Source organism: Lepisma saccharinum, chromosome 17 (genome assembly GCF_977018435.1).
Source record: "Lepisma saccharinum chromosome 17, izLepSacc3.1, whole genome shotgun sequence".
NCBI lineage: Eukaryota > Metazoa > Arthropoda > Insecta > Zygentoma > Lepismatidae > Lepisma > Lepisma saccharinum.
The window spans coordinates 26,842,830-26,859,100 of record NC_139245.1 but is presented as its reverse complement, the minus strand read 5'-3'; the positions used below and the strand labels follow the sequence as shown (position 1 = coordinate 26,859,100).

At 34.1% G+C, this 16,271-nt stretch overlaps 1 protein-coding gene across 3 annotated transcripts in view; it reads right to left on the bottom strand.

Moving 5' to 3' along the window:
- Positions 1-546: 546 nt before the first annotated feature.
- Positions 547-16,271, bottom strand: part of chinmo (Chronologically inappropriate morphogenesis) — a 43,263-nt gene continuing 27,538 nt past the window's right edge. For all 3 annotated transcript variants that reach the window (XM_083139209.1, XM_083139207.1, XM_083139208.1), the window contains exons 5-6: positions 15,534-15,704; positions 547-11,726 (exon numbers count right to left, since the gene is read on the bottom strand). In XM_083139209.1, coding sequence (XP_082995335.1) covers positions 11,506-11,726; positions 15,534-15,704 — 392 coding nt within the window. In that variant the 3' untranslated portion in view covers positions 547-11,505. The remainder of the gene's footprint in view (positions 11,727-15,533; positions 15,705-16,271) is intronic.

Below are 16,271 nucleotides of genomic sequence, written 5' to 3'. Positions count from 1 at the left end.
AAATAAATACACAAAAGTATTCTTTACTGATTAACTTTGGATAATTAGTACTTGTGTAATTTAAAAATCAACTTTCGAGGAGCACCAGAACCCTTTCTTCCAAGGAAAAAAACTACATTTGATGCAATACCTGAGTTAGAAAAATAGGGAATGTTACCAGGACTAAAAGCTCTATTTACGCTGTTCATTTCCTGTGGCAGACATTAAACCATATTAAATCTGGAACATCTAAAAATGTGACAATGAATAGCTGCATACTATATCAAAAAGTAACCACATTTGTTGATATAACAGTGCTTTATGCAACTAGCAATTAACCATTCTTACTCCTCCTTGCCAGAATCTTTTTTAGCGTGTTTTGCTGTATCACTTGATTGTGAAAGGATAAAAAATTGAATTTTTTCCCCATTTCATTTAAATATCTCGTGAGTCAAAGGCAGTGCAAAAACAAAAATGCATTAGGTGTAATTATTATGAAAGCACATGTCAAGTTTGTGTAACAATTTGTTTCACATGAATATTTGCAACCGACAATGCTTTTTAAAAGTAAGTGAAAACGCCACAGAAAATATGTTAACTCTTAATCATGTTAGTGAAATCGAAAAGTGCCAACATCTGAATACAAAACAATTAACAGACAGTCCTAAGTACACAAGAGCATATACATTTGCATGTTTTACACATATATTGATTCATATAGATATATCAAAATGAAACACGTACCACACAAGACAGCCAATTTAAAAAATAAATAAAGGGGTGAAAAATATCAACCGGTACAAGCTCAGGAGACAAATCAGGAGAAAAAAATTAATTCATGCAATTCACATGAATGTAAATTAAAGCTCAGGTCAAGAATGCTCAAATCATAAGAAATTAACTTTTCTACGATAAAACTTTCCTCTTGGGATAAATGAACATTTATCTAAATATGCAAGGAATAGAACATTGTTTGAGATGTACGCTTCCTCATTTCATAATTTTGTATTGAAGACAATTTTCTGTTCACAATTATTCTGAAAAGCTGATACTGAAACTTTCCTTTATCCAGTATTCTAAAGGATGTCCAATTTCACTTGGTACCTTTTGATCAAGTGTAGGAAACTGTTCGTTCGAAATCCACATCATTTAACTCGAATTATGTAAATTCGTGCTTTTCTTGCCATTTACAAGATGCAACGAAGAACAGCCAATATACAATTGTACATGTATCTCTTTCTACGTAGACAACTTCTGAATTACAAACATCATAATATAGTGTGACGCCTGTATTTGTGCATGGTATGTCACCAACAATGACATTATGAAGGACATCCTTTTAGCGATGGCAGGGTGTGCCTATTTTAAGATCTTTCAGAGATCTTCAAATGAACTACTCTTCATTCAGCCAATAGTAATAGTTCCCAAGGACAGAAAATCAAAAGGTTTCTGTAAGCGTACACAGTAAGTAACCGAAACGCTATTTTGATATCTGGATACATTTATCTATAAAATGCATTGAAATTACAAAGTATAAAAATCCTTGTTCTTAATGGATTTCAAAAGACACAGGAAAATATTTTTTGCGAACTGTTAATAATGTACAGATGTAGTGCAACTAGCCTCTACACATTTTAATTATTCCCGTGATAATAAGCACTCAGATTCACAAAATACTGCCGAAAAAATAGTGTGTATTTAACATGGCAATATATTTTGAACATATTTAAGTTCTTCTACATTAGGATAACTACTCCATACACTTAAGTCGAAATGTTAATCTGTGAATCTATTAACCTGTGACTATTGTGCAGGCTACCACAGAAGGTCAACATTTTTTTTTCATTGCTACTCAAATAACTATAATACCCGGTTCGGATTCCACTTTAAACTGTAGGCCCATTTCTGCAAAACTAAAACAAAACAAATCAAATAGTCATGGTGGTGGAGAGGCACGGGTCCTTGTACCCTCCGATTAACTATGTTTCTCGTTGGTCAGTGTGTGCTTGCATGTTGAAATTAGTTTATCCTTATGTTATTCCTTTTCTCTCTCCAAGTCAGGTGCGCTACAATAGTAGCCCATATGGGGCATTAAGTGTCACATCTTACATATATTTTTTTTATCAATCCTGTGACTATTAGTGATGTTGAAATAAAGACTGCATACGTACATGAAGAGTGATCAGGAAACTTTGGTGCGTGATGATGGCAAGGATGATTTTCTGAAGACAATGTGCACGTGTTACGATGAGGAATGTGTTGACATCTCAGAGCATATGATGGAAAGAGTGATTGTGAACCACATTAGAAGGATAATAGTAAAAAGAAAAAAACCTGTAGTCTGTAAGGTTTAGTATTTGAAAAGAATTCCTACTTTTAACAGAATGAAAGTTACTTTGATGTAAAAGTAATGTCCAGAGAACAACCTACACAAACAACTTCCATTTCTGTCAAAATTAGTAATCATAAATAGATTCCCTCTTCAATACTAAATCTAAAGTGTTTTCAAAACTATACACAGTTTTTAAACATTACTTTTAGAAGTAATAAAATCATGAAAAGACACTTGTTTAGCATTTTTCCATTAAAAATGCATAAATAAAAAAGTTTTGTGAAAATAGTTGAAAACAATTTCCAAATCACCTAATAAATTGTGAAAAAGTAATAATTATACACGAATAGAAAAAAAGCAATTAGTGGAGAGTTACATACTAAACTGAACATACTTTGACATACAGCAAAAATATAACTCATCAAATGTAACTGGCAAGAACTTCAAATTCACACTGAATAATGGTATATGGTATAAACTGAGAACAATAAATGGGTATTTTGCACTCAATCTGTACAAACTAACAATTTCAAGGATATGTTTCCTGTTGAGGTGAATGTGTGGTCTTATTTTCCTTATATATTGAGATTTATAAATTATAGTGTTTCAATAATGAGGAGCAGAGAGAGCTTCACCTGCTAAGAGTGATTGCAAAACTGGGTCTGTTGATTTTTTAGTTTCAATGCATAATAGTAATAAAAGGACAACTGGTATTATGTTATGAGAATCATCAAATACAAGATTATCCATTTTAGAGTTTATGCCTGTCAACTGCACATGTAAGGCACACCTACCCTTTGGTTCAATGCCTTCACTGGAAATAAGAGAATGGAATAATGCTGATAGCAGGACTTCACTGGTGCTACGAAATTTCATTGGCTGAAGAAATAAAGCTTGTTATTTAAAGCTCTCTCTTGTGCTATGACACTTGTCGATGCATCTCCTATTGAACCTTCTCAAACAAAAGTGGCTGCCTCAATGGGCCATGCGGGGTTATGAAACACCAACAGATATCAATTTTCTAGGTTCCCTGCACATTCGTGTTCAAGTCATTTTCAAAAATGCACTTTTGGTTATTACTGTTCAATAGCATTCAATTCAATATCCCCAATTAATTATGAAGTGGTAGAAAATGTTTTTTATGCTCACTTTTGAACACTTCAATTGGGATAATTTATCAGGAGAATGATTATATACACAAATATATTTCCTACATCACCAAAAAAATGTTGCATGCAACTAATATTATATACCTAAAAAATAGAACATCAATAATCATAATATGAACACTAATAAAGGTATCTCTACATAAAAAAGATCTGAACTACTATACCTACACAATGAATATTTGAAGGCTGTCTTACGGATGTGATCCATGTTTCACTAACAGAAAAAAAATTAACAAGGTTATATATACAAATCCACATTTTTGTTATATCATAAAATTATACAAACCAACTATCCTATCACTGTACAGTACAACCCATAAACAGAAAACAGAAACTAAAGCCAAGATTGCCTTGTACTACATGCACTAATGCATCTTCTCATAAGTGACTTGCATATCCACACATGCACGCATACAAACACACACGTATACGTAACCATACACACGCACAATCAAGAAACTGAAATACACAAAAAAAAAATCACAAGAAGATACATTGTGTGCTCCGGCTACAGCAAATACCTTTCTTTCTTCCACAATACTGCAAAATGGAGAAATGCACTAACAATTTTTACGTCTCTCTTTTCTAAGGTGTCTTTTCAAGTCGTCCTTCTGTGTAAATACTATCACATCTGTACTGAGAATAGCATTTAGTGAATTTTATATATTTTTTTAAAGTCAATGATACTTAAAAGCTAATACTCAAAACCAACACATTAGCGATTATCATAGGTCAAAAACAAGAAAGTACTAGGTACAAACGATCAGGAGATTTGAACACATGAAAGAAATTCTCAACACATTAAAGAAATAATATTATCAACATTTTGAAACTTAATTTACGTGAATAATTCTTTTTCCATTACATTAAAAATGTTCCTTCATCTCATTAATGTAGTCATATATCATCACAATCTAACACAGGAGATTTGAATTGCAGTTATAACAATATAAACATATATATATATATATTATATATACATCGTAATGTGCATACACACACGTATATTATGCTAAGTAAAACTAAACAAAATTGTGCATATCTCATTTTGCAGATAAACAACATCAACTGTATACAGAGTACTTCCTGCGAGATGTCTTTTTTTCCAGCCACAATACAATTGAAGTTACACCTCAAATTGCTTCTCCAATCAGGATAATCACAGCACATCTCATTGCCTCTCAAACCAAACAAAACGTTTTGAAAATGGGTAAAAGGAAACAAAGTATAGAGAGGGGGAAAAAGTAGTGTTACCCACAGAATCTATTTCATACTGAAACCACAATAAACAAACCCTTTTCCCCAGAATCACCATGCGTCACAACACGCAACTAGACCTACATAGCCAAATTGTGGTGACCAATTATTATCCATAAAAGGCATTTCTATCATACCTATCAAAACATATTTTCTTTTGATTCGAAAAAAATATGGTTCAGTGAATCAGAGAAGAAAAAGGGGGACAGCTAACAATGTCAATACAGAAACTCCAGTGATGGAACAGCAATTTCTTTTACAATATCATGAGGATGTTTAATTTGGAATCAGAGATGGTAGGGGATAAATATATGTATATGCACAAGAAGTTATTAAATATACACAGGAAATATTAATAATCTTTTTTTAAATAAAAAATCCTCTGAATGAATTAATATTTTTCTCATAAGGTGATTTTTAGTCCATTTAGTTCTGTGCATAAAATTAACTAGTGAAATGTAACATTTCTTATCAAATATGTTCCCTAGAAAACCGGAGATGTTGAAACTAATTGCATGTAATTTTAAAGAAAGTAAAGGATTTTTTCCCCCCAACTTTCCATCACTAAAGTACATACTGCTTGCTGAAGCACAGTAAAATTAAATTTGAAAAACTGCACAGAATGGCATATTTGGTTTAGTTGTTCCATCACTGTATGCATTAATGGAAGTAGGGGAAAATTTTTGGACCTAAAGTTGATACAACTAGAAGAATCAGGGGACACACAAATCGAAACAGCAACGCTAAAACGTATATAAACTGTCTGAAATCAATTTAAAATAAAAATGGTTCATATCTATGAACACAGATAAAATTATTCCATAATTCCTGAGTATGGTTGCTAAACTGTAAAGCATGCTTCATGTTTGAAGAAATGTGTTATTGTTTTGTTCCACAAAAATCATTAAAAAAAAATTATAATCATTTCATTATAAAAACTAAGAATAGCAACATGTGACAATTTCATGTACCTTAACAATGCAAAAAATAACAAAATGTATGTTTTTCACACATATTACTACATAAACAGCTGTGCAAAATAACTTGATTTTGCTGTTCCAAAAGTGAAGCACAAATTAGTATTATTTTTTTTGAATTCTCTTTCTCAAATTATTTAATTTTGAGAGCTTTCTTTGTGGATGCTCCTACCCTTGATCAGAAAAGAAATATGCAAATAAATTATCAACAAAAATCTACTTTCTTGAGAAAATATATGCACATAGTGTGAGAATACTTCAAAACTTCCTGTTTTATCATCAATAAGAGAGAAGGGGGGAAAATACACTGGATTCACAAAATGCCATCTGAAATTTTAATACCATGTAGGTCAAATTTTTGCTGAGAAACAATCCATATGAAACGATATAAAAATTGCACCAAAATTTGACATTTCTGACAAACTGTTGTGCTACGTAATCTTGAATAGCGAAGAATGCGATATGAAGAAAACTTCCAAATCTATCTCATTAAGAGGTTAATAGTGTGCTTTCAAGGAACATACCACTTCATGTGCAATGGATGTTTAGTTATTGATGTTAACAGCAACAGTTAAAACAGACAGTGGTACAGAAAAAGTAGGCTTGTTACAAGTGATAGTTCCACACAGGAAAACCACAAGATTTTTTTTTTTTTTTTTGGCATTTTGCCCTCCACCAAGTAAATAACAACAAAACAAAAGCAAACCTAACAAATTCCTGGATGTTTCACTTTCTCAGATGTCACTGTGGTTAAAATTCGATTGATGGACTGCTAACTGGGAAGACCTTACCCCAGTCCGTAACTCTGGAAGTACCTTCAGAACTCTAAGCGAAGTATTGCTGTCTATGCAACTACGTTTTTTCTCACAGAAAATTTTAAAACTAAACAAATATAATCCTGACCAGCAAGCTAATGTATCCTCACATTGAGCAAATAATATTAAATACTACTTAATACTAATATATGTATATATAAATATATATCCACTATGAGGTAGCAAAGTCAGTACAACACCCTGTACTGTATAGAATTTTGCATTATGAGGTATACAGCTCACAGTATAATATATATATATAGAAAAAAAGTGCTAAATAAAAGAATTAGCTGCAACTACACAAAAGACAAACTCTAAAAATGTAGGATTTCAAAGATACTATTCCCTTTACTTAATATATATATATATATTCAAAGTAATTGTATTGTTTGCAGTGGTTCTTCTTTGACCCGTTTAAGAGACCTTTAGAACAAGGCTATTTTTTATTTCCTGAGACATGGCAGTTAAATTTGAAAAAAAAAGCTTTTATACACATAATTACTCACTCACACTAATGACCACATTCATTCTCATTGCAATTGCAAACAGAAAAAAAACATGAATGTTTCAAGAGTTCCCCTTTATCAAAATGTGGGGTAACACTTGAAGCGACTGCATTTATGAACAACATATTCCATCACTGACACCTATCACTCTTAACGTATAATCACCATCACCTTTATTATAGTATTAACTAGAATTAACTTTTATTCATTTTTTCCCCTTTTCTTAAAATGCACGATCTCTTATCTTGCATTTGCACATGCGACATACACACAATTGTACCTGCTACTATGATTTTGCCCTGTAAAGATTGATCAACAGTGTGGGAAACTTGTAGAGATTTGTACTTATTACAAAGTGTCATGATGTCAATGTGGTTTTTGAATAAAAACAGAATTTTTGTGAAGCTCACAATTTGAGGGTGTGGCATGTCAGAGTAAACCAACAGCAAATAAAAAATAACATTTTTTTCCCTGAATATTCCTGAGTGGGTTTCGATTGAAATCAGAAAATGGAAATTGGCAAGATTCCTGAGTAATCATTTGTGAAAGTCTGAACCTGAACTAGATCATAGAACACTACCAATAACTCTTTTTCCTTTTGTAATATAATGATCCTGTTGCAAAATAGTGAAAAAGAAAAGTGTGGAATTGTGAGTGTTAACATCTGTTTCAAACTGCGCATATATTATGCTATAATATTCTTTAATGAAGAATGACATGTAACGTAATTTTCTATTTATGCACATTATTTTTTTTCAAATGTTGCATAATTAATACTCTGTATTTTCCTATAAGTGTTTAAGAAGTGGAGGAATATTGTCTGAAGTTTAATCCACAGAAATATTTCAGTACCTATACCCAGCAATAATTGTGCCATGTTATGTTCATCTGCAAAAATGTTTTTCTCTTGTAATATTTGTGTGTAACTGGGAAGAAATAACTGCCAAGAGCTGTTTTGAAATTATTCATCTTACCAAATCACAATACATCTTCAGCTAATCTTACGGTCTTTTGAAATGGACGAGACAAGATATGTACCTCACATTCACAGAGGTTAACTTATTTGAATATTATTACAGGCAAATTTCCATTTCATTTTTAAGGAAAGAAGAATTCACAAAAACAAAAAAAAATGTCATTCAAGAGAGAGAGACAATTACAGAAAATTGAAGTTTCAATTTTTTCTAGGAAAAGCAATATATGATAAACATACATTGTGAAAACTACAAGAAATTGCATGCAAAACAGTATGCAAATGGGCAAGTATAGAATAAAATGCAAAATTTAAATTATGACATTTTGTGGTGGTGACCAGGAAGAAATTTGGATTAAGTCTCCTCCACAGAAACAAAAAGAACCAACTTCTAGTGTTAAAGCACTAAGATCCAATGAGGTAGTTTTTATTAACAGCAATTAATGTAGATTTTACATATGGACTTTTAGCTCATAAGGGTTGGTTGTAAGAGAACCCTAAGGGTTGAAATATGACTTTACTATTATCTTGTCTCGTCCTTTCCATTTGGTTGTTTAGCATCTAAAATTGTACATGGCGTAAAATTACAAAACTCAACATATTCTGAAAAAACCTTAATGCCATTTTTCCTGAAAACGTGATCAGATTTTTTACACAATTGCACAAAATGTATATTTGGCTGTTTTATATTTTGAATTTTATATATATACTTGTATTTCATCCAAACTTCAGAAACAAGTGAAAATGCTATTTTCTAATATGCTACATGAAGAACCAATGGTTCTAACATAAAAGTTACCAAACTGGTTCTTAGGTTTCACCACAATTCAACCAGTAGGGACCTAGAATTTCATTTTCTTTTCTTTTTTGGCAGACATTAAATAATGGGGAAAAGAGCAAACATATACACCAAAATTGGAGAAAAACTATTCTGGCATTATATGCACTATGGAATACCAATATAATTTTATGTACCTTGGCGTATTCCATTACTTGAGCATTCAATTTAAAAAAAATAATAATGAAGGGACAAAAAGAACATTCAGCAATGTACTGAATGATACAGATGGATAAATTCTCTGAACATGACATTAATTTCAACTTTGAGTAACCTGTTAAAAACAGACACAAAAATATGCACAACACATTTAGAGACAACAATGTCTGCATCAAGCCAACAAATTCTTGAATAAATAAAAGATATAAATCAAGCCTAATACTGCACGAGCCTACAATTACGCTAATAATACCGAACTATAGGAAAGAAGCAATGAAGCAATTTATATTTTTTTTGTTCTCGAACCAGTGTTCTGTCGGAATACAAGTGAATTGGTTACTATTTCTTCTCACATTGGAAATAAGCCTCAAGTGTAACAATCGGTACTGAAAATAAACAAGTACGGCATACAGAAAAAACAACTCACCTGTACAATTTGTTAATTTCAATTAACAACATCATTGAAACAACAACTTTGTAACTTTTCATCATGCTAAGAACATGATAACGCAATCACGTTTTGAGTAGCATGTGAATTCCATTTGCAGTGAAAAGGAAGAAGGGGCTTTTTTATGCATCAAAATTAGAGCCCCTTGCTAACAATATAAATGAAACGGTTAATTACACACATACACACAAAGTGAACATGGTTACAAATAATAACATGGAAAAAAATGGACACAAGATATTACCTGTAAACGGTACTTCCCTTTCCTTGTCCATAAAAATCTGAACATTATATTTTGTGTTGATGTCCACAGTAACACTTATAAAGAATGATGAAACATTATTTGTACAACACAGTAATAATAATAATAATAATAAAAATCCACAAAACAAAAATTTATCTGAACAATTTAAGATTTTAAAGTAACAGTTAATATATCTAGAACACACTGTACTCAAATGTTGATAGTGTCACTTATATTGATAATATATTACATATGAAATTACCTGAGTCTGACTGAAGAGAAATTATATAACATGATTACCTGACTATGTATGTAGTAGAAAATCTATACAAAGTAGTTTTCGAAAATGTACTTTTCAATGGCTATAAAAACAACATTTTGCATATCCTGAAGCTCCAACCAGAGCATTGTAAACAAAAAAATGTCATGTAACTTACTGTTTCAGATCTGAAATAACAGGGCATGAAAAATAAAATATATATTTATATATATATTTCTATATAGACGTATGTATGTACAAACCAAACATATGGAAAATACTGAAACCTATGTGTAAATGGTAATGTAATTATTACTGGCAATATCTACACCAGGAGAAAACACTGACTAGGAGCAGATACCAATTGCTGAAATTGGTTATGTCTACCCATAGGAAAACATATCAAGCACTGGAACAAAGGAGAAAGTTGAAGGAAAATGAAGATTACAATTCAATATGGTAAAAATCCAGTTGGTAATCCATTAGTACCAATAATTTGTGTGAAAATAGTGAACAGAAACTGCATTTAAAACACAACACAACCCATACACAAGTTAATTCACTGGGCATAAATATATCTTTTTATATATATAAAAAAAGTGCATGCTTCGATTGAACTGCTATTTGGCACTATAGTTTCTAATAACTGTCCCTGATTTCCCACTGGCGGGAGAAAGTAAATATATGAATATTTCCAAGTGTTTTCCTGAGATTTAGAGATGTAATCTGTTGCACTTTCATGACTAGTTTTCTATCAGGAGAATGTTGGGTGAATGCAGATAATCTTGTCAAATTAAGATATACTATATAAATATAACAATGTAGTGCATCAATTCTGTTATGCTTCATGTAATTTTTTTCCACTATGCTGAAATATGAACCTCACACACACAAAGCTCTTTCTTGCTATGAACAGGCTGCACGAGAAAATTACACAAAGCATGATTTGATATGCAATTCTGATGACAGGACAAACACAAATGCAAATCTTTCGAGATTTTGTCTTCCTAAAATTACTCTCAAATATGGCCAACTGCCAGAGCTTACGGACCAAATTTAGTCATCAGAAATGCAACCTGACCACAAGCGTGAGGTATTGTATGTAAGTGCCTCGTTGGTACCAGATGAAGTGTTTCAAGTGAAAGTGCTCATTTCTCAAAATACATAACCTGATTTGTTTTCTTCTTGTAAACAGTTTTTAAGACTCGTAAAACTAACTTCCTCATTAAAATCTATATGTACAGTATAGCCCATTTCCCACATAAAAGACTGCACTAATCTTCAAACACGAGAGAGCTACAACACTTTTGTTCTTACACAAACATTCAGAAAACGTGCTGGAAGAAATAAAGACATTAATCTTACACATACTCTTACTTGCCCTCTAACAAAGTAATATATATATTTTTATATAATATATATATATATTATGAATGTATATTATGTAAAAGATCAACTGAGGTATTTCTGTTATCCTGATTAATTTTCTTTTTTATTACAGTGCAGATGCTTGTCTTCCAGCAGGTAAGCCGAAAGACACTGAGAAACCTTACTGGTTGTGGTTGGAGACCTGAGTTTGAAATGATTTGAGGCTGATTTCTGTCTTATGCTCACGAGCAATGTGACGACGGACAGTATTGTTTCGTGTGAAGGTCCGGCTGCAGAAGGGACATGGTACCCGAATCCCCTGATGGCGTTGCCTTATGTGAGCACGCAGGTTAGTTTCATACCCGTACAATCTCTCACAAAATGGACATTGCAACTTTTTCCCTATAAAAGAAAGACATAATTAAAGACTATCTGTTTACCAGTTTACATCACTACCCTCTTGCAAAACACCATACAACTAACTGGGGAAATGTAACTATTTCTATTAAACTGTGGGATCAACCACCTAGGTCCTTGGAATCCTGTACCAATGCTCTACTGACTGAGCTGCTAAGTAAAAAGCTAGCACACCACAATTCCCAAGTTTCCAGGTGTAATTCTTAAAACAACATTCAATAAAAAAATATTACTTCGTGAAAAGACAAATGCAATGAGCTCTATATGCAAGCCTTCTTTGAAACTTACATCACACAGCTGGGAGATGGTAAACTTTCAGAAACAGCTGGTGGAAGCATGTGTTAAAAGTTATAACCGATGTACTGCAGGTGTGGACCTTGATTTTTTGGTTATTTTAGCACACTTTCTGCCAAATACACCTAAAATCACACCTTCATTGTGCTTTTTAAGTAGTATTTTAAATTGTAGGTTACATAGCCTATGCATGTTTGCGAGTTTCATATGTTGGAAACAAAGTTTTTTTCCATTACTTGGTGTGACAAATACAAACGTTATTGCTCCAATGTGAAGGTGGGTACGCAATTTCTCTCCTGTGAGAACCCCACCACTTTGCTCTGGGATGCTAAACTCTTTCCAATAAAAGGTGAAAAATTGTGGGAAACATGAGAAACAACCATTTACACGTGGTTTAATGTAGTAGTCGCAATTATTCCACATATAACATGAATCATAATTTTTAAAATAAAACTTTGGAAAATGTACACATGTGACAATTTGGTACATTTTATATTCTTAAGCCTAAAACCCAAGATTGTTGGATTTTGGTGGTATTTTATTTATTTTTAAGCACAAAATGTGTTGAACTTTGTGAAAAGGGTAATAATTCACAGTTTATGCCAAATTTGAGTTACAGGAAAACCCCATTAATACGATATTGGTTAATACGAAGTACCCTTTAATACGAAGTTTTTCCCATTCTCCAGCTGATAAGATAGGATCTATAATGTATTTCAATACGGATAGTTTTTAATACGAAGTTGTTTACAAGACCCTTCGGCAAAACGGGTTTCGCTTAATTTGAAGTAGACACCTGCCTAAGTCGACAAGAAGATTGAATGTGTAGAGAGCTTGGACTTCATTTGAATTTGATCTTGACATGTTTCCTTGTCCTAAGAGCTGCAGAGCTGATGACAACTCGAAGAAAGCAGCCTGAAATGCTCGCTGGACTTGCATTCTTTGTCAATTTGCATGGCAGATCAAGTTCTTTCACTGCTGAATGTGCCACCTTCGAAATTTTCACCAGTGCCAGATGAGAAATGCGAGATAAGATTGCAGGAATGTTCCAAAATACAAGACATGTGGTGCCAAGAAGTCTCACCCTTCTGTCTCGCTCTCAGCTCGAGATTCAGCAGTTTCCCGTGAGCGAGCAACTCTTGGGCTGGTAGCAGACAACTTTCGGTACAAGTGACCACTTTCATTAAAAACTTGTTCCTTGTGCCCTGTAGAATTTCATAAAAAAGGGGGAAATGTTACAGATAAAGCCACATAGGCCAACTAAAGGTGGTCAACCCACTTAACGCGTTGTCATCTATGTTTCTGCAAAATTTTACCTCGATCTTACTGATGTTGTAACTCCCGTTTCCCACTTCCCAACTGTGCCGGTCATAAAATTTGCCAAAAAAATTGTTCTGTTGGCTGAGTGACTTCTCCCTCTTTTCCTATCAGCAAACAGGGAAAGGGGGGGGGGATCGAAGCAAATTGTTCAAGGGTACTAGCAGTTGTTTCTCTGTTTCAACATTATGTATTACCGCCTCTCACCACCCACTCACAGACCTACATAAATATATTAACAACATAAATGGAATCCAATGTATCCATAAATTTTAATTAATTCAATTAAACGGTATAAATATTTAATTTAAAGCAGCAGGGTTTACATTTGTATATATCACATACTCAGTCTTGAAATACATCTACAAATACAAGTCACAAATATTACAGGATATACTAATCTATCGAAAATTGTTAATTGTATGAGAATTTCACTCAAATTTACCTAATCAACTTCAAAATAGTATCTTATCTTGCAATAATCGTCCGTCTGTCAGATATTGTTCTGCAAAGGACACTAACAAAGTAAACAAATTGAGAGAATTCTCTTTTATTTTCCACGCAGCTGTCTTTTCCTTCCCCGATAAATATAGATGCTAAACTGTGAAAAACTTGCCTTGAAGTATTTATAAATAATAAATTCAATGCGATTTGGATTAATAAAATTTACAATTTTTCACGTCTATGGAGAAAAATGCATGCAGAAATCACGCATAATTCCCGGAGCCAATAATTCATGCATAATGCCCAGAATGCAAGGAATTCCCGGAGTAGCCACCCTGTCCATGTCTGTCTGCAATCCTACACCTATGCACCCTTCCTGCTTTCTTTTTACCAGCAAAAAGTGGCTTTGGCAAATCTGAAATACGAGGGTGGTTCAATAATTATTGTCCCTGACATATAAGTAGTATTATTTTTCCACAAAGTCCCCCTTCACAGTAATGCACTTCTTACACCTATGCTGTAAAGCCACTATGCCAGCTTCAAAGCATGTCTGTGGCTGAGCCGTGAGCCATTCTTCCGCAGCGTCCATAACAGCAGCATTTGAGGGAAAATGCGTCCCCTTGAGGTGCTCCTTGAACTTCAGGAACAAATGAAAGTCACTAGGGGCGAGGTCGGGTGAGTAGGGAGGGTGTTCCAACACATGGAAACCAGCAGCATGGATTGCGGCACCAGTAACATGGCTTCTGTGTGCTGGAGCATTATCGTGGTGAAACTGCACTTTTCGCCGCAACATCCCACGCCGTTTCTCCTTGATTGCTTCGCGTAACTTAGGGATTAGGGCTGCATAATAGTCCCCAGTAACAGTGTGTCCCACCTTGTAGTCAATAAGGAGCACACCCTTCGCATCCCAAAAAATTGTGGCCATAACCTTGCGTGCTGATGCTTGCACCCTGAATTTGCGGGGGGGGGGGGGGGGGAGGTGAATTGCTGTGCCGCCACTCCATACTCTGTCGTTTGGACTCGGGATCATAGTGGTGGAGCCATGTCTCATCCACTGTCACAAATCTATCACAGAACTGCTTCAGGTCTGCCCCCATCAGCTCCAAACCAGCCCTTGAACATTGAACTCTGTCTTTCTATTGTTCACGGGATAACATTTTGCGGACCCATCACGCTGAAACCTTTCTGAATCCCAAGTGTTCATGCACAATGGTTTCCACTGAGCCTACAGAGATGTGCATGATGTCTGCAAACTGTTGCACCGTGATTCTTCTGTCAGCCATACTCATGTCATGCACAGCATCAATGTTTCCTGGGGTGGATGCTGTTGTTGGAGGACCAGCACCAGGGGCTTGTTGACAGCTTTCCCTGCCGCAACGGAAATCGCGGCACCAGTTTTTTACCACCTGGTAGGTAGGAGCCCCATCACCCAACACACTGACCATGTCCTCATGAATCTCCTTTGGGCTTAGCCCCTTTTTCTGGAGGTACTTGATGACAGCTCGTTGTTCGGTTTTCTCTATTTTTCAAACTAAGTGCCACCTCTCACGTAAAACGAGAAAAATAAATTTACTATAGCACCTACGGTTCTGAAATTTTGCATATAGGCATCTAAGACATTAGGCTACAATATCCCCATCATTCATTCATTGCAATTCATATCCTTTAAGTATGCCGGGGACAATAATTATTGAATCGCCCTCGTATATATATATAAACCATGCATAAAGTAATTACCATCACCGGTAGCTGTTCCTCCACTTTTCTGGACAACTGGTTTTGAATCAGAGTTCCACATCTGTGAGAGTACCTCCACACCCTTCTCAATATTTGAGCTACATTTCTCATTGTACATTGTGTTTGCATGTTCATCAACCCTAATTGATGGTTCCATCTTCACCCGTAAATCTGAAATGGCAAGATAAGTTTCCATTATCTATTGAAAAACATTAATAAAAAATCTCCCTATGTAAATACATATCTTAGTTAAAAATCATAACAACTAAAACACAGTGACACCCTTTACAGTATAAGAGGTATAATCACAAATCACTTAATTTTAACAAGTATGGTAAACAATCAACAATTAAAACTATGTAATCCACAATAGTTCTTTACTTCCACTCCATTGTGGATGAAAAAGGAACAAAAGTGATCCAGAGTTGATGTTGCACAGGACATTTTAACAGTGTGAAAGGCTTGCCTGTAACCCTTGACTTTTATTAAAAAGCAAAAATAGGTTTAGAACTTGGATATTAAGCACAAGTCTGAAAACAAGGTCTGATCCAGTTAATGGAACTTCAATGACACCTGACTCCCCAGTCTCTGCAAAGTGTTCATAAGTGAAATGTAAGACTGTCATTTTGGGACTTCCAACACCACTGATAAATAAAACATATTCTTAAAGTCCGGGTGCCAAAGTGAAAAGCTGGATTTGAGATATGACAAATGTTTTGACTGTTCTTGAAACATATC